The sequence below is a fragment of the Protobothrops mucrosquamatus genome, unplaced genomic scaffold, assembly GCF_001527695.2.
Source record: "Protobothrops mucrosquamatus isolate PMUCROS unplaced genomic scaffold, P.Mucros_1.0 scaffold2088, whole genome shotgun sequence".
NCBI lineage: Eukaryota > Metazoa > Chordata > Lepidosauria > Squamata > Viperidae > Protobothrops > Protobothrops mucrosquamatus.
In genome coordinates, this window is record NW_015388190.1 from 340,852 (window position 1) to 361,180 (window position 20,329).

Below are 20,329 nucleotides of genomic sequence, written 5' to 3' on the forward strand. Positions count from 1 at the left end.
CATAACAAGATGTCAATGCTGCTAACATTCCGAAAGAAGAAGCTCTTCACAAGAAGCATCAAGTTACCAAAATTGCACTATGTGCAAATGAGCAAATTAAGGGAATTAACAGCAGGTAAACATTATTGAATGTATTTTTCAATGACATGACTATAATTTCCAATGCAAAAGAACTTCAAGAATGTGTCAGTCTTCAGCTTAACAGTTAATTTCAAAAAATCCACAATAGTTGGCATTTATACACTCCATAAACAAAAATATTTCTTATACCTCAGATCTTCCTCTTCAAATTTAGGCAATTGGGAATTAGCATATTAAATTAAAGCTATTCCATAATGATCATAGCCCTGTTTGGAGTTTTTAAAAATATGATTTATGTAAACATTTTGAATGGTATAGCAGCAGTAAAGATGTGGTGCTTCCAAAATTGATTTCAAGCCCTCTCAAAAAATAAATGTTGACAAAATTCTAATTGGCAGAAACAAGTTTAATTCTGTTTTAAATCAACATATACCATAAAAAGAAACATGCCACAAAAAAGGGGCATCTCTTAAAAATATAGTAAACAGTTGACTGGCATGAACCATGCCTTGAATTCCACCAAACAATGGTCTGAAATATAAAATGCTCAGTGCTGGAATAAGTATCTCTTTTCTCCCCAATAGATCGAATTAAGAATTTCAATAACTACCCAATTTGGAGGATGACGGTTTCAGAATTTATTCTACATATTTCAGTATTAACTCTGTTGAGAGTTAAGGCACCAGGCTAGAAGGAATGAGGCCATGAATTCAAATCTCACCTCATAGGGTTGCTGCTGTGGGGAAAATGGAAAGAAGATGTGCTGGATAAGTTTGCTGCCTTGACTTATTTGTAAAAATAATGAAGATGGACTACAAAAAACATACTTGAAATATATGATGGCAATATACGATGGACTAAAAGAAATTCGGAACTTAAGAGCGAGAGGAACAATTGGGTTTTATTTAGAAATAAAGATTAAATATTAAATTAAAATTAAAGGTATTTGCCAATCTCTACTGCAGCATCAAGGATTTTTTTATCAGCATTCATAAAGGAATTATATCTTAAAACTTTTACATCAGTGGCATCAAACTCCTATATGTCTTCTCAACATTTAGTGAGATGTTGGTGAAGCTGACAGTCAAAGGGAACATTCTTCCATCTTTGGTGGGAATGCAATAAAGTATTGGAATTTTGAAAGAATGTGTTTAAAGAAATATATAACTAAACAAAAGATTCAATTGCTATGCATATTTGATGGCTAGATTAAGAAACCACAGAATAAAAAACATTACATTTTTACCTATTGATTAGCTAAGCAATGGGAATACCTGGAAAACAGTTCAATGGAGAGATGGAAAGATAATATCTGGTTATACCTTTATCTGAAAAAGTATCTGATAAAATCATTTCTGTGACAAGCCAAAGGAATGAAACTTTTTATAATGAATCGTGAAATGTCACTACTTACGTAAGACAATCATCCTGGAAATAGCTTATTTCAAACACTATGGGTATATTAAAATGTACCAGTACTATGTATTTTTTTAAAAATGCACTTAAAGCTAATAAATAAAAATGAAATGACCTTGATATTGCAGACAAATGAGACCAATTGTGTTGGCATGTATTTTATTGAAAATAAAATTATTTTAAGATATTAAACATATTCTTTGTTTGCTATTACGCCCATGCTTATACGATTACAATTTAATATGCACATGTTTTATATATAAATAAATACAGTCACACACATAAAATACAAAGATAACCTGACCTACAGTAAAATCTTTTTCAAAAGCCCAAATCAGCATGTTGGCTTGACAGATTCAGCCTGAAGTAATACAATGAAGGTAGTAACATTTTAATACTTCTTAATTTCCTGTACTTCTAAATTGTAAGCAACTTTAATACCGATATTTTCTAATTGCTTTGTATTGCAATATGTTTTTCTTCTATTTTATTACATGTTTTGTATTGCTGACGAAACTCTGGATATTGCATAAAATTTTAGGCCACAATACAAAAATTATCTCTTATGAAATAGATGTAAGTTCCTATTAAATTCTTCATCTTAACAAAAGCATTATATGGTATTACTAAGCACGTGCTAATCCTTCCATATTTAGGTAACAAACAAGACAAAACTAAAACTTATTTTCTTAAATACTAAATTTGTGATAAGTTAGCAACTTGTAAAACCAAGCAAAACGTGAGATTAGTGTGAAACAAAATCAATGTCCTTTTCGGATTTAGACAGCATCACCACCAGATGGATGCATAACTGTTTGACCAACCACACCCAAGATGTAGTCCTCAATGGAACTGCATCTACATGGTGGGAAGTAAAGCAGTGGGGTACCCCCCAACGCTCTGTCTTAGGTTCAGTACTCTTCAACATCATCAGTGATTTAGATGAGGGAATAGAAGGGCACTCATCAAATTTACAGATTACACCAAGCTGGCAGGAACAGCCAGAAGATGAGCTCAAGATACAGAAAGATCTCGGCATACTTGACGACTGGGCCCTATCTAACAAAACGAAATTCAATGGTAAGGAAATGTCTATGGAGATTCTCAGTCATCCAGGTCATAGTTGTCCCAAAGGTGCTTTTTCAGGAGGCAACTGGACTTTCCTGTTTTTCTATAGGAAAAAAAAAAAAGGGAAGTCCAGTTGCTTCCCGAAAAAAGCACCTTTGGGACAATGGTGAGGAAAGTTCTACATTTAGACAAGAAAAATCAAATGAATATGACAGAATAGATGGTACCTGGCTCAATAGTAGTAACTATGAGAGGGATCGTGAAGTCCTAGTGGACAATCACTTAAATATGAGCCAGCAGTGTGCTGCAGCTGCCAAAAAGACCACATGGAGTGCTAGTACCACTTTATAATGCCTTGGTAAGACCACATTTGGAATATTGCATCCAATTTTGGTTGACACAGTATAAAGAAGATGTTCAGACTCTAGAAAGAGTGCAGAGAAGAGCAACAAAGATGATTAGGACTGGAAGCAAAAATATATGAAGAACAGTTGCAGGAATTGGGTATGTCTAGTTTAATGAAGAGAAGGACAAGGGGTGACATGATAGCAGTGTTCCAATATCTCAAGGGTTTCCACAAAGAAGAGGGAGTCAAGCTATTCTCCAAAGCACCTGAAGGCAAGACAAGAAGCAACAGATGGAAACTAATCAAGGAGAGAAGCAACCTAGAACTAAGGAGAAATTTCCTTAGAACAATTTATCAGTGAAACAACTTGTCTGCATAAGTTATGAATGCTCCAACACTGGAAGTTTTTAAGAAGAGATTGGATAACTATTTGTCTGGAATGATGTAGGGTTCCTGCTTGAGCTGGAGGTTGGACTAGAAGACCTCCAAAGTCCCTTCCAATTCTGTTATTCTGCTTTCAAAGCCTGAATTTGCAGTTTTCAGCAACTGTATGTTTTGATACAGTTCCATTACCATCTGAAGACAAGTTGTGCCTCCTTTAGCAGCAGCAGATTGTTTAATATTCATTCTTGTTATACAATGGAATTGCAAATACAGAAATGTCATCATAAGAAGCAGGCTCTTTACTGTCCTTGATCCAGTAATAACCATTCTCCTTCCCTCTTGCTTTTTGCACAAGCAATTTGGCCAATTCTGAAAACCTGTGAAAATAATATTGGATTTCATGCAGTGCAATTATAAACAATCCTAGAGAAACAGGTACAAAAGAAATGGCATAAACTCCACGAATGGTTGGGAAATACAACATATTCGATGTACTAACCATTTTGACTGAAATTCAGAAAACTAATTTATATCAGGCTTGAGACAAAAAAAAGTTATTCTAAATGCTGTGACTGGCTTGTCTTAAAATACAGACATTCTATTTCTCTTGGAACAGACAGGGCAAGGAGGAAAGTGAAACTAGAGCTATTTACAAGTGCCTTAAGCTTAGAGCAACCATTTCTGTCTTTCCCAAAGACAGGGCAGCAGACTGTGTGAATTATCCAAGTGTTCCAGAAATGTTTTTGAAGCTCTACTGTATATTTAGATACAAAAATTGTGTCGATTATTTGAACTTTAATGTATATTCTTTCTGCATGTGCCTGCTGATAAATTTTCAGGTTGCCTTACAAATGGAAAAAAAATACATAGTTTGCTAAACACTGCTGCCTGACAGGCTGCCAATACAAAAATATGCATCGTACTTATGTATTGTGACTGCTTAACCCAAAAGCCTTAAAATACATTTTTGCTGTTATATTATTGATGGGCTGTGCTGTGTGGTTCTTTACCAACAAAGACTGAAATTAATGTGTAACCATTTGTTTATATTTTGCTGTGAACATTTTTAATGCCATAATTCCCGTGCCTAACTTTTTATTCTAGAATGGGAAATAGATAGCAGTCATCATAGACTGTCACCTTTATTTCATTTATGAATCTAGACTTAAACATGAATTGGCAGAGTATTCTGAGTCCCTCGTTCCCATTTGTGGCTCTTCTATTGGATCATATGTAACTTACAGATATCTGAAAAACATTCCAAGTGGGGCAATTGTATCCCAATCTTCACATTTTATTTTTCATTTCATGTGTATCCCATTATGAGAAAAGTTACCTTCAAGCCAGTCTATTGTAGCAGCAAATAAGGGCAAAATATTGTTTAAACTTGAACAAGTTAAAATAACAAAGAAAAACCAGAACTTTTGCTAATTGCTTTTCCTCATCTTTATAAAAAGTAGTTTAGAAATGGAAAAAAAATAGCAAATCTGTTTATTAAGAGATGGATTAAACTCTATCTCTCAATATCCTAACCAATTTAGGGCGATATTTTGCCAGCTGTAAAGAATCATGAAGAAAAATAAATAAAAAATCCTATACCATACTGGGATAGAAAATACAGTTATCTACAAGTTAAAGAAGTAAATTAAAAAGCAAAGACCAAATTTAACCCAGAATAAATGTTCACCCTACCACATATAAAAGATTCGTCCACATTTAGTTCAGGTGGGGGTTTTGACCCCTATAAGTCTCAGGCAAAATGAATGCTATGCCCTCTTCCAATACAAAAATGTTTTAGTTGCCTGGTATTCTAATACTCTATAACAGGGGTTTCCAATCCCTGGTCCGTGGACCGGCATCGGTCCGCAGCATGCCAGCAAGCAGGCCGTACAGACAAGCAAAGCACCATCCTCGGGATGCAGGCAGTATTCAAAACCACATCCCCTCTGGTCTACGGAAAAATCCTTCTCCATGGCACCAGTCCCTGGCGCCCAAAAGGTTGGTGACCTCTCTTCCATAAGCAAAGGATACTGATAAACGATCAGAATTTATTTCCTACAATAAGCTGTATAATACAGCTGTATAGCTGTATTATAATTGCACAGATTGACTAACATGTTTCACTTCCTATATTTTTAACACCAGTATTTCTGCCAACTATTTTCATTGCCATGGATTATTTAAGGATTCCTTCAAAATTTGTACTGTTAATGTTAAAAAATGTGAATCTTCAAGTTGAATACAGTTCACAAATATACATTATAATTAACTATCGGTCAACTGTTACAGAAAATGGACTTTGTTAATTATTGCTACAGCTCTGTTCTATAAAGCTCCATAGAGAGATCTATCAAAAGTTTGGTATTCCCAGAATTTTTGCATCCTGATTAGACTGATTTGTTGTTACAGAAATGGCTAGTTTATACTACTATAGAAATGTAAAAAGTTGAGGTTTTGATGCTAATGCCTTATGCTAATGCAACATAGGGAATTGGAAGTCAATGCTTTCATTTTATTTTTCCCCTCTATTCCACACTTCTCTTTTTCCCTTCCCCTTTTCTTTGTTCCCTACTATTTGCTTTTGTACTTTTGTATTTTATATTATAAGCTAATCAAATATTCACAAATGAGAATTTTTGCAACCTCTAATTGTACCTGTATGGATCAGTTGTATTGTTCTGAAGAAAATTTGTGACAATTTGGGCTACCTCTTCATTGGACAAAACATCCCAAAGGCCATCTGTTGCCATGATGAGGACATCATCTTCATTAACATTTTCTGATATTAAGTCAAATACTTCCACCTAGTCAGAAATAATGAAATGAGAAAAACTTTTTCAGCTGGGATTAGATGCTGAAATTTTATAAACCCACACACTGAAAAGCTGTACCCTATTTACAACCACTCAGTGTTTTTGTGTTTTAGAAGCCCTGAAGATTGCCCTACCAAAATATAACAGTAAATCAAATTTTGAAGGTGTAATTTGTAATCATTTTTTGAAGAAAAAAAAAATCTAAATGTTGTATAGATTTGCAATTATGCGATACTACAACACACAAACCTGGCAGTACTTAGTCACAGTGGCATCTGCTCACTGAAAAAAATCTCAATTAAAAAATGCATTCTCTGGGACCAAGAAATTGTCTCCCCAGTAAGATCTTGGTTCTGTGTTCAAGAAGACTCATCCACAGTTACATTAATTACATTGCTTAATTAGCTGAATTCCCAGTTTCAAGATTCCTCCTGCAGGATACATGGGTTGGGTATGTACAATACTTTATTTAAAACATGGTTATCACTTGAGTGAGTAAATCATGCACTTATAGCTTTAGGAGTGTAACAATCTCTATGAAGGCATTTGAGTTGATTAAAATATAAGAATACTTGTAAGGAAGTGGGATGCACACATCAACAGTCTTGCCCACAATATCTTACATATGCCACTTCATTTCTCAAATCTTCACGTTAAGGTGAAAATATGCAAGTGAATTCTACTTGAAAATCAGAAGAACCCTTCCTGTGATTTGGGACCTGATTATCCTGAGGCTTCTCATATTCAATTTAACCAACGCGAAAGATTATTGCAGACTTCCCTACAGTATTCAATCCAGGAAGATCTTGGCAATGCTATCTATTTTCTTATATAAACACCCACACATATTTATATACGCAGCCTATCCAGACATAACACTTGTTAACACTGTTGCAGTTGTTTGAAATAGAGTCACTGTTCTAAAATAATGAATAGGCTAAATATAGAGAAGAGGAAGTATCTAAACTACAGGCTGCTACTACCCATGTAGCATAGTACTTTCTTACCTTAGGGATGCAGGAGAGAAAAGGCTTAATTTCAATATTTGTTTCAATTACTTTCAACTGATGATCTCCCAGGCCTCGAGATACAGCCAGGGTGCCTAGTAAACGAGCCTGAAAGAGATGAGAACAGGTCCAGGCTAAAGATGTAGCATCTTAAGGCACAGGAGACAATGTCACCCAAGAGTTAGAGTAAGCAGTAATGCGTAAGTAATTTACAGTATATTTGTATCCAAATATTTATTTTGCAGCTTGCCATATCAGCATAGTCAACAGTATAATTATCACGAAAAAAGTAGCATTTTCCCACAGCATAGGAAGCATACCGTTAAAAGGACAACATTGTTTTTACCTAGCATTTTAAAATCAAAATGGAGATGGAACAGCAGAGGGCAGAGTTTTAATATCTTAGCAATTGTGCTTTTAGTCAACTGTTCTACTTTAGAAACAAAGAGGTCCCAAGATCAGCTGTCCAATAAGGTGATCAATAAACTGGCTGCTTTCATTTTTCTAAAATGAAAGCAGCCAGTCTTCTCCCATCTGGTGTCCTTTGGATTGCGTTGAAATTGTAACTGCCAACCCACACAGTGGACAACCCTTTAGGCTAGTAATTCTAAACTTAACACAACCAGGGAACATCTGATTATTGAAGGTTATTTAGGTTTTAACACACAGATTACACATTCACAATTAAGTTCCTCTAAATTACTTCCCTGAATTAATTTGCTTACTCCCAAGTACATGATCATAAAAAATAGCCAAAAATAGTGAAAATGTTGAAACATGCCTTCACACAGCAGCCAGAGAAGCTTCTGCTTTTGGCCTAACCTGTTCTGGAGAGCACACGTGGCCAACATGTCCATTAGTTTTCCAAGTGGTAAGGATTCCCTTAGTATAGCTTTATAACTTTTTTTCTTCTACACTTTGTTTCTATCAGTGTACTGTAATTGTTAGAATTAGAGGATTCATGGCCAACAAAACCACAGACAGTAGCTTCTTGTCTGTGGTCACGTCAGAGGATTTCTCTGACTGTTGCAGCCAAATAAGAAGGCTGTCCCTCAACAGTGCTGTTGCCATGAACACCATACTGAGAAATGTCATCAACACTCCAAAGCCATCAGCAGTCTCTGATGAATTGGACAGCTGGGTTAGCAGAGAGAAATTGGCAGGGCTATATGTCCCATTCCCTCACTTCTTTTCACCTAAGGATTTGTAACATCCACAAAGTCCCTGCCATTCCACTCATCAGAGCTCCCTGGGTGACGAAGGGATCCTCATCGGTCCTATCGTCAAACCAACCCTCTCCACTGACTATGCCCCATGAGAAAAGAGAAGCAAAGGGAAGGATAGGAAAGTGGTGCCAATTCCTTCATCCTCCTCTTCCTCAGAGGTTTCCTGTCTAGTTCCCAATGAGACAGTGAAAACTAGGATGACACCACACTGAAGAGATAGGCCACCAAGTTCTCTGTTATGCAGCATAGATGCCTCCCGTCAGGAGGCATCTTGTCAGATGGAAAGGAATAGGGAGTTGTCCCTAGACAAGAAAAAGGGAACAAGAGTCAGGTCTCAAATCTACCAGGTTTTTCTGAGAAATAAAATAAAATTTCCACAATCAGAAGTTCCTAGGCCTGAAAAAAACAACGTCGCCTATTCTCTTGGACAGAGGTATTTCCCTCTGTAATTGATTGCAGGTTTCCTGTTTCCCAAGATAATAATTATATTCAATTGTGTGTGTAAGGCTCAGGATAGTGAAGGTGTCCTTGATTGTCATACATCTTTCCTCAGCCAGTGTTAGATCCTCTCAAGAACTCTCTCCCCAGTATGCATTTTGTGGTACTCTTGCATTGAACTCTTTGTTAACATAGGAAGAAACTTCAATAATCCAGAGAATGGACAGGAGGAAATTTTATAACCCTGGGCTACAGCCAGGTCTGCCTCATAAATGCTAGCCTAGATGGCTTTCTGTTCTCAGGTAAAAGGACAGAAGCCAACATGGCCACTTGAAGGCAAGGTCAAAATCCAAATCTGTCCCTCATACTGAGCACATTTAAGGGTGGCAAACTATTTGGAAAAGCCCTGAGATTAAGACAAGAAAGAAAGAAAGAAAGAAAGAAAGAAAGGAAGGAAGGAAGGAAGGAAGGAAGGAAGGAAGGAAGGAAGGAAGGAAGGAAGGAAGGAAGGAAGGAAGGAAGGAAGGAAGGAAGGAAGGAAGGAAGGAGAGAGACTCTTGAAAAAATGGAAAAAGAAGGTACATGATAATGAATTTGATTTTCTACTAGGATCCACAAAGTAATCTGCTCTTATCCCAAAATGCATCTAGAGAAGAATTGGTCATCAAGTTCTACAAGAACAAAAGAGGATAGAGTTTCAGTACAATCCAAACTATGAAGGCCTGAGGGACATCATACCTGTTTCCCATGTCCATGAATCAGAGGGTATTTGAGATCTTCTTTCATTACTGTTTTATATCCCCTGAAAAAAACCAGACAAGTGAGTCTTCATTTTATTTGTCCTTTCACTACACTGTGTCCACAAATTAACATGGATACTTAAACCACCTGATCTTAATGGACACTTAATTCTGTGTTGAAATCTAAGGCCTTATCTCACAGAGATTTACAGCAACATTATATTCATTTCTCTAAATGATTGAGAAACTCTATTTGCAAAGAGGTCAACATTTACATGACACCACACATGAATACATTATATGAAATGTAATAGGGGCAGCAGTTCTAAAGCAATTTCAGTCTTCAGGCTATAGAAGTCCACTTCACCAAATGTCAAATTATTTTTTTATTAGCAAACCTATTTCACCCTCCCCCATCATTTACTGTTCACCATTGTTGACACTAAATATAAGAAATCTGGCCCAGAGGAGTCCTGATTTTCATTTCCACTTTTAAGCAAAGAAAGTAAAAATTAAAGACTATTGAAACTCTGAATGGCATATTTATCAGTGTGTAGAAAGGAACAAAAAAAATTCTCTTTTGTGTTTTGCAAACATCCCCTCATTCTGCAACCGGTATCCATTCTAGTTTCAATATTATTAATATGCAAGGAGAACAATATGGTTGTAGGTAAACTGGTCACTGCACTGTTTCTTGGGATTTTCTTAACCTAAATGGTCTAATTTAGAACAAGGATTACAAACACGAGGAAAGAGTAAAAGTAGGCAGGGCAAATAAATGGATGTAAACCATAACCAAGACAGGTTGTTAAAAAGCAACCTAAGCCAAAAAGGAAGGGAAGGACCTACTTATCCAAAACAGAAAGACTCAAAAGATTATTCATATAAAATACCTAAATCTAGGCCAGTGGTTCTCAACCTGTGGGTCGGGACCCCATTTGGGGTCGATCGACCATTTCACGGGGGTCGCCAAGCAAGGCTGTCCGCCATATTTTTTGTCTGCCATTTTTTTTGTCCGCCATTTTTTTTCCCTTTTCCAACAGGTGCCTTACCTCCCTTGGGCTGGGCCAGCTGGTGGTCGGCCCGCTCCGTCTCTGCCGCTTGTCAGCTACGCCTCGGCCGGCGCAGGGGGTGGAAGCACGCATGCGCGGCGCTCCTGGGCAGGGAAAGTCCTCGACTTACGACCGGTTGGGTAGTCCTCGACTTACGACTGGTTTAGTCCTCGACTTACAACCGGTTTAGTCCTCGACTTACGGCCAGTTTAGTCCTCGACTTACGACCAGTTGGGGGTCACGGCATTAAAAAGGTTGAGAACCACTGATCTAGGCAATTTAAGAAACTCACCAGCCTTCCATTGAATAATCTCGATAGAGGACCTTCTGGCCTAAATCATCTCCTTTCAATCTCCTTGGAAACTCAAACCGTGTGAACTCATCTGCTAAGAGCTTTGGGTAGATGAAAGCCTAGGGGAAAGAATGAAAACAGGGAAAGATTCAAAATACTGTTTTCAGAATACAAAGGTGAGCCTTGGAAAGTAAAAGCTGAAGAATTGGCCCTTGTATTTACAGTGTGATTTTAAGGAAGTCATTCAATTTTCCCCATAAGGATTTTTTTTTTACACATACTTTTCCTCATAGAAAAAGATAAAAGGTGTGAATTTCATCCCTGGGCAAACAATTTGTTGTTCCAAATGATAAGAACACCAGCCTAATGTACTCTTTGTCTAGTTATATATAATTTCATTTTCCGGAATTCTGCAGCCAGCATGGCAGATGGGCTAAAAATGTAGAGAACTGAAATGATCTGGGCGGTATCAAACTGAGGAAGCCTGTACTAAACACGGCTCAATGTAACACTCAAAATAATACAGAATAGATACAATCTGCAATGTTCAGAAAAATCATAACATTTCTTTACTCTGGACCATTCTAGGAACAAGAATCTCGAGTTTACCACACAAGTAAAATGTTTTGGTGGTTTTTTTTTTAAAAAAAATAGAAAATGACTACACTTACCAGGTGCTGGATTCTCTTCCTGTCTGTCTCAGGGGTAAATTCAGAACTCAAGGGAATGATGCTCCGTTTTCGAACAAGAAGTGCCCTGAAAATCAGTATTTTTTCTTTTCAAAAAGAGGGGTTTTGCCACTTTTAATGGTTTTCTCCCATTTCATGTTTAAAATGGAAGAGTAATTACATGCTAAGGGAAGGTTCTTTTTTGGTCAGTCCAAGACCTCAACTGCTTCAATTTAAGGCTATGTTCTTTTGTGTAAGGCATCTTACTCTGTAGTTCACAATTAAAAGCCCCAGTTTCCCAGTAGCTGGGAATGGGATTTTTGAGAGGAAACCAACACGGGTAGGATTAAAATGAAGCCATCTTTCTTGTGATCCAACCTGGAAAGAGATCTTCTGGTAGGGTTTTGGAAGATTGTGCCTGTTCTACATGCCACATTCCTACACCAAATCCGGGTCATATGAAGCTGCATTGTTTTTAAAAACGCCCACTTTAACTACCCTTTTAAAAAAAAAGCATGCTTATGCTCTAATTCTATTAGAAGGAAACAACTGTGGCATGGTAATTTTTTTAAGGCGTGGGTTTTGTTATTTTTTGAAAATACTCAATTTTAGGCTTAATAAAATGTAGATATTTAGATAACTGTAGAAAATGTATTTGACTAAAATAAAGTGCTAAATGTCTTCCATACCCATATTAAAGGAACATGCTGGAACTTATCCAATGACCTTCTGGGTTTTGAACTCACCTGCTATCACCTGCATTTGCCACATAGAGCCTTCCCTGCAGATAAAGAGCAACTAGTGCAGTGCAGCCTGCTGATTGGTTGCTTGCGTTGATCTCTTGGCCTATCATTTTATCCTGTTGGTAAAAACAGTATTTAATGATGTAAGGCAGATATCAGATTTCCCAGCACTGAAGCCTAATTTCATCACCATTGTTCCCTACTGATGGTTGATGAAAACAAGTAATTGCCAGTTAATCTTTCAAGTATGCTAAATTGTAAACTGTAAGTACAGAAGTTTATTATATCACTGTGCACAAGACATTTCCTTATTGGTATAAGAACTGATAACACAATATAGAACAAACAGAAAAAATGTAGGCCAAAGATAGACAACCAAAAAGTATTCACAATTCCTTACCATCGGCCATACTGATTTGATAGTTGGGAACTGAAATACAAGCCACCAGGAAAACATGGTTTGTTTTATCCTGATCTAGCAACTGTGCTGCCAGAATCAGAAACAGTAAAATTAACTCCATCAGCCATCTATAAAATATGACTGATACAAACTGCAATGACACATAGTGTAAACTGCACTCTCTCATAGCTATGTCCTAAAGTTGGTTGCAAATATGTTTGTGTTACAACATCATTTGCATTCCATGATTTGTTCCTTTCCCACAGTATACAATGTAATTCAATTCTTGGACTATAATAAAAAAGAAAATAGGAGAACTCACACATTCCTGGAAGGCACTCTCCAAAGCTCCAATGACCACATTTTCCTGCTGAATTTTCTTCTCTTCCACAAACAGTGGGTCATTCTGGCAAATGCATTGACCACTGAGGTGCATTGGAGGATTATCTTCAGTGATGCCTTCTATCACATCCTCTAGTTTCTGCTTGATGCAACAATGCAGGTAATTGGAGGCCAGAATTGAAGCTTCTGAACCACCATGGCCATCAAACAGTGCCCAGTAATAACCTGTCAGATACTGAAAGCCAAACCATTGTGAGGATCATCATATGGAACATTCCTTCCTGTTACTGCAAGGATATTTGTGAGACTCAGATTAAATTATCTGCTTGGGCGTGAATCTCAATGAGAAGTCTTGACAAGTCAACAATATTTCAGCTTTATCTTCATCGTAGTAAAAGATGAGTAGAAAGCTTGGAAAAGTATGGATGTCTTGCCAAGCTAGTTATTAGATATCACCAAGTCCCATCCCTTAAATAATATCATCCTATGAAACCCAGGCAACATGACTTTTTGGCTGCTGTGCCTATCTCATGGACAGCCTTTCCTCAGGATCTGGATGGCTCCAACCCTGCCTGGTTTTTGTAAACTGCCCTGTCATTTTAAGCATGTGGTTATATGTGTATATGTGCACAATATATATACATATATATGCAAAAGTATGCATTTCATTAATTAGATATAAAAATTAAGGGATAAAGTAGTATAATTGAAAAGGCAAGAAGCGGTAAGAGATAAAAGAATGATACTAATCAATCCTGCCTGCTAATCTCAGAAAAACAGAAGCATCAGAAAAACGAGTCTCATGAAGTAATTAAAATTTATTTAAAATTTTACTTTTTCCAATTTCTAAAGGATTTTGTTATAGTTTTATAAGAGAACCTTGACTAGGAACTGCCTATATATTGCTATCTTAGTTGAAAATGTCAATGCCTATTCATCTCTTGCAAATAAACATAACAACAAACGAAGTGGTACATGCCTGCCCACTGTACTCCTGCTTCACAGAACTGACAAACCATCTCACGTGATTATTCTTTACATACAAGATGCATAATGTGGATCTGGCAAATCAAGCTTATGAAAACAAAGCAGCTTCTGTGCAAGAGATCCTCCCCCCCTCCCCTCAAGTTTTATTCTTCACAAAAATACCTGAATAAAATTAAAGATAAAATGGATGATAACCACAACTGAGAGGGAAAGCAGTTGTTTCTTTGTGTTGGCATGTGGAAGAGCTCACACATGCTTCTTAGGCGTTTCAAACATTATTCACACCATGAGGAATGGCAATCTCTTGTTTACTGTAAGCTGTCAAAATAATCAAGAGGAAGCCAGAGAATCTAAAGGAGGGACTTGGTTTGCTTCAGAAGGACCTCGGCTACCCACCTCATAAAATATAAAGCTCCCTCTGCATCAAAATTTATTCTGGAGATAATTATTTTTATTTTCATTTAATTATAAAAATGTAAAGCTTATTAATTCAAAGCTCATGCCTTTCGCGAGATGTTCATAATGGTTTACTAACACATTTAAGAACCAAACAAGTCATTCATAATTGCCAGCATGAAGCTGCTATTCAAATACTCCAATGGTTTGTGGAACAATGCAGTCTATATTAACTAGGAAATATTTTTTTTCTTCCCACATGATTACCAAGTTGAAACAAACAGCCCATTGAAAAGAAATCTGGCACTGAAAAGCAGTCCCACAAGATAAATATTGAAAGGTTCTTAAAGAAAATCTTGGAGCCTATCATGGCAGCTGGTAATTGCAGTTCTATCTAGTTCTTTCCTCTCTGTCCTTAAAGAAATTCAGATTCTTGCAGTTCCATGGGATGAATGGAATGAGACATACCGAGTTGGGCAACATTATCATTCAGTTCCTTCCTCCTTATCCTAAAATAATGGAATATCTTAATGAAAAGATGCATGTTTGATTTTGATCTCTGAACTCACCTCATTAGAACACAAAATTAGCCATTCCTGATCTTCCTCTTTGCCATGCCCAAATTGTCTCTTCCTGATAGAAATTTGACAACATGTTGCTTGGTCTTCATTAAATTCTGATTTTTCTGCATTAACAGTTCTGATGAAACAAATAATAATAGTTCAAAACAGGATAACTGAAGCATGCCTCAGGTAAAAACAAGCCCGATTAATTTTTGTAAAGCAGGGGTGTCAAACTGCCGGCCCGCAGGCCGGATGCATCATCTGGAAGCCACGCCCACCCCATTGCCGGCAATGGCAAAACTGTCCCGATACGTCTCGTGACGTCGCGGGTTTGACATGTCTGGTGTAAAGGAAGCCTGATCTATCATTAGGATATCTTTTACACTGTAATCCTATACGTACATATTTACTTGAAAGTCACGTCTAATGAATTTGGTGGGATTTGCTTTAGACAGAGATGCTAATAATTACTATTTCAAATGACATATATGGAGCATAGCACAACAAAATCTTGGTCTGTCATTAAAAACAAAAATCAGTGGAACTGGGGTTCTGAATATTTCTGCTTAATATTCACACTGTCTTCCAGGAGATGATTCTTGTTTCATTTTTCTTCTTCCTTTATCAGATTCTCTGAGCCCCATAAGAACAGTCTGAAAATCATCTTCCGTGGTTTATCCCACTAGGATTTTAAACATCTCTTTGCAGTTCTACAAGAATCCTACACATTTCCTAACTCATCATTTCTCTTTTGGGCATGGCCCTTTCTGCCTAAAATAGTGCTCCTATCTTTGAACAGAGTCACTAGGCTAGGGCCTTCCTCAAGTTTTATCTATCTGCCATCTGTTTTTAACTGGATAACAATGGCAGACTCCTAGCAATGGGTTCTAGATTTACTGTATGTAACAAGAAATAACAGCAGATGTAGGAAACTATCAGACATGCCATGAGGATTATCAACTTGTAATCTGTCTTTTTTGGTCCCTTAATTTATGCCTCTTTATATAATTAGTTTTTCACTTCCTTAACACAATCTAATTCATGCAAGTCACTTGCCTAGTTTAAAACCTGAAGGACCTCTATCTCTATAGAGTAGGAGTGTCAAACTCTCAACATCACGTGACGTGACGTATCACGACACGGGCTGGCAGTTTGACACCCCTGCTATAGAGGATATGAAACAATTTTCTGATCTCACAGCTTCTCTAGTTGCTGTAAGCTTAACTGCTTTGATGGTACAAGATTTTGTAAGCTAAAATAAGGCTAAAATAAAATAAGCTGATTAAGTCGAATAACTTGAATCCTAGTTCTACAAGAAATCCCTCAGTTCAACTAATACATCATCAAGTTTCAGACAATATCAACACATTAAGCAATCATATATCTTAACAGGGAAATACAATCACAATTGTTCAGGCCCCAAATCTGGTAAGTAGGGAGAGCACATTTAAATCTCCACAGCTTGGCATGAACTTAAGTCCAATTTACAGACTCTCATAACTTGTGATTATATGCACACAACCAACAATTATATTATCAATGACATGGAAATAGTCTGCCTCCGCCTGTATGCAATAATACCAAAGTATAGTACAGTACTGTACCAGCAACAAAACAAGGTAATGGAGACTTCTCAGGAATAATCAAAGCTTGAACAAATTGGTTTCCAACATACAAGTAGGGAAGGAATCTTTCAACTGGCAATATCTCATGGTACTTATGTAATACCTTTCAGATGCATTCAATCTATAAGGCCAGAACATCCACCCAGCTCTAGCTATACTGACAATTCTGGGAGGTAGGGTAGGGAGGGTAGAATTAGGCTGAACAAAGCTGTTTGTCTTCTTGTCTATGTGTGTGCCTTCAAATCAGTGTGAATCCTGATGGCTGTCTGTATAAATCCCTGCTGATTTCTTAGCAAAATTCCAAAGTGGTTTGCCTTCTTCCTAGGGCTGAGACTTACTGGCCCAAGGTCCCCTGTCTGGCTTTGTACCTAACATGGCACTAGAACCCGGGGCTTAGCTATTACCCCAATCTGATTGTACTTCTTAGAGCTCTTCATTTACTGTGTCTGTGAATTCCATTTGAGAGATGAGCTCCTCTCGTCTTCCTCTGTGTCCCTTTAAATGATCTCACATAGGAGATATTTCTTCCAATATGAATTACCCATAAACCTCCTACAAATCGTACACCCGACCTGGGATGGTTGTCCTCTTCCACCTAGCATACAGCTTCAGAAGGGACACACATGGAGCAATGAGGGAGGAAGTGGACACCTGCCTAGTCAGCCAGAGCAGCCAAATCAACCCTGGGAATCAATGGGGTGACAGATGTTGCAGCCAGATCGCCCTCACATCCATCCAACTTCCTCTAAATCAGTTTCACAGTGCTAAAGTTCATAAACACAGGAAATAGCTGACACGCAAAATGTTCTTTTCTTCTTAATCAGCATGTACACACAGTGTACTCTATTTCAAAAGACAGAATTTTTGATTCAATATTTATGTCATAACAAAACTGATAATTTATGTCATACAAAAATTTATGTCATACAAAGGGAGCAACTCTAGCAAGAGCGGAAACTAGTCACACAGGAAAGAAATATAAAAGCACAGACATGAAGGATGAACAATACAACATCTTAAGAAATCTCTCTATTCCAGTAGCACACATTATGTGATGGATTAGGTAATTGATTTTTCAGATGCAAACACAAAGGACCTAGTGTTGTTTCTTTCTTTCAAAGTTATCAACCAAGAGGAATCTTAAATCAACTTTGTCCAAGTAAGAATATTTTATCTTCAATATTTTAGATAGTTAGGTTCTATTTGATATGGCTCAACTAAGTGACTATATGGCCAAGTGGTCTCCCTCTTCACCTGACCGTAGCAACAATCTACAGCTCTTCTTGGGATCCCAAAGGTGCTTTTTTTCCAAAAGGCAACTGGACTTTCTTGGTTTTTTTTCTTTGAAAACATTTTGCTTCTTATCCAAGAAGCGTCTTCAGTTCTTCAGCTTCTTGGATAAGAAGCAAATCATTTTCAAAGAAAAGATCAAGAAAGTCTAGTTGCCTTTTGGAAAAAAAGCACTTTTGAGACAACCATGACCTGGATGATTGAGAATCTCCATAAAACTCTTCTTGGAATATCTCTGATTCATCAATTCACCTTATCAATTATTTTTCCCTTCCACTTCTTTCAACCAATTGCTTGCTAATTGTCCCCTCAAAGGAACAGTCCTTTTCTTCCTATAATTTGCTATAATTTGAAGGCATCACGTTTTTCTCCCTCTTTTTTAGCATTCAACTTTCACAGCCATATGGATCTGTGAAAATTATGAACTTTTTGTATTTCTTTGTCATGGAGTATTGACACTGTGAAGAGTAGGTTGCTTAGAAAAAATGCAGGTATCTGTTCTGCCTCTCTCACTTCCTCCCCACTGAGCCTTTACCCCAACCTCACGACCCAGCATCAGCAGAGTTACCAATAAAGCTGCAACCTTGAAACAGGTGTCAGAGGAGCTACAGGTATGTGTTTTGGAACCTCTGGAGCCACCAGCAAACCAAAAAAAGTAGTTGAATAAAAGGGAATGGGTGGCCCAAAGGAGGGGAAAAAAGGCAAAGCAAAGCATCATGTGGAAAGCTGCAAATACTCTATATGCTGGCCCATTAATAGAGAAGGGGGGAAAAATGGAACAAATTCCAAAGAGAGGAATTAAAGCAGGAGGGAGAACAAGATACAATAAAGATACAACATCATGGCAATAAGCCACAGAATCCCTGCTTGAATAATATTTAAAGATATTCAAGATAATTTTATGAATCCTCTATTTTAAAAGATAATGGAGATTTATTCAATCATATAGAAATACAGCATATTTGTTTCACTATGGATTGCTGCACTCTGGATCAAAGTCACTCGCTTGTTGGAACAGAGAAAAATCTGTCTCATTGAAGCAATGTGTCATTTTTTTCCCCTTTAAAATGTAGTTTTCAAACTAAGCATTTAATTTATTGCAGTATACTTGGCAATTAATGTTTTAAAGGCATGAACGACCTAAAGACACTCATCCACTTCTTCACTACTTTATTCTTTTTAAATCTCGCTCCTTTGTAAGAATTGTTTGCTGTCCTCTGAATGATGAAGTTGCTGAAGCAAAAAATGTCCTTACCTTTGAAAACCCTTCCTCATCACTTGCCCTGGGAAAGAGTGTAATATTTTCAGTCCCTGGTTCTAAGTGACCGGCAGATTTATATTGGGTCCAGCAGCTTTACAAACAATGAATATAGCAGTGTGACTTCCAACCCCACTGAACTATTGGATAGGACCAATTAGCTGGTTGCAATTTTCAACCCATCTTCAAGAGTAGCTCCATGGAGAATAGGGCTCTATCTGCAATAATGCTGCAAGTGTTGCATGGACAGAAAAACAGAATATAAATTTAGCTGGAATCAAATATGTTCGAATCATCCCACTGAGAAATTTTAAACACAGAGATACTGAGGTTATACTGGTTCAAAGTAGGTAGCAGATGGCACACCAGGAAAAACTGAACATAATACTGCCTCTAAAACCCCAGAAAGAGGTTTAAATTATGGTCTAAGTATCAGGTTTCAAATGCAAATAATGAAGTCATTAACAATATAAATGGGGAAGTCCAAACTCCCCTTTTTTTCTTCTCTCTCCTAACAGTGCTCCTAAACATCCTTGCAGAAAAGGAATTTGCAACAAACCTAGGCTAATGCCATTAAATTAACAACCGACAGCTGTGTAATAAAGCAGATATAGTAGTTCCAGGGAAGCCATTTTTCTGCCCTGCAGCTATTAGAAGCCCACATTTTCTTTAGGCAAATGCAATGATAGGAATCTTCACTAGTATAAATACAACTGGTGAAGTTATGTGTTAACTTCATGAAGGTATTACAAAACTCTCATACAAGTAGAAATTCTCCTTATGCTAATTTTCTGCACATATGACCCCAGATATTATATTACACTATGGCACAATACCATTGGCAATAACTATCATAATGTTTTGCCATGAAACACTTTATAATACCCAAACAATGCCTACCTGATTATTGTATAAAAGATGCTATCATAATGAAGTTTTGGTTTTTGAACTCCTCCTAAATACAAATATTCCTTGGTAGCAGTTACTAAATAGATATTAATATGATCCTGGGTACTGTGGGGCTTTCTGTCCCTAGTTTAACATTAATATCTTTTAGACATTCCAAGGTAATGGGTGACCTCATAATAATGTCTAAGTTCTAAAGTTGTGATAAACTAAGGCTGAGAAAGTCTATGTTAGCCAAAACCTGTCAAGCCCATCCTAATGTAAACTAACTTTGATAATTTTCCAGAC

At 37.1% G+C, this 20,329-nt stretch overlaps 1 protein-coding gene across 1 annotated transcript; it reads right to left on the reverse strand.

The window, feature by feature from the left end:
- Window positions 1-3,428: 3,428 nt before the first annotated feature.
- PPM1M (protein phosphatase, Mg2+/Mn2+ dependent 1M) lies at window positions 3,429-12,447 on the reverse strand. Its single transcript, XM_015824024.1, has 7 exons — window positions 12,278-12,447; window positions 11,535-11,619; window positions 10,864-10,982; window positions 9,518-9,581; window positions 7,116-7,223; window positions 5,951-6,099; window positions 3,429-3,672 (listed from the first exon to the last, which is right to left on the reverse strand). Exons 1-7 carry the CDS (start codon window positions 12,382-12,384, stop codon window positions 3,528-3,530), a joined length of 777 nt encoding a protein of 258 aa, XP_015679510.1. The 5' UTR covers window positions 12,385-12,447; the 3' UTR covers window positions 3,429-3,527.
- Between the last annotated feature and the right edge of the window lie 7,882 nt (window positions 12,448-20,329).

Coding starts and splice junctions, on each gene's coding strand:
- PPM1M (XM_015824024.1), bottom strand. CDS start 12,384: ATGATAGGCCAAGAGATCAACGCAAGCAACCAATCAGCAGGCTGCACT. Junction 10,983..11,534: donor GGAAGAGAATCCAGCACCTG/GTAAGTGTAGTC, acceptor TCTTTCCCCTAG/GCTTTCATCTACCCAAAGCT. Junction 3,673..5,950: donor AATACAACTGATCCATACAG/GTACAATTAGAG, acceptor TTATTTTCACAG/GTTTTCAGAATTGGCCAAAT.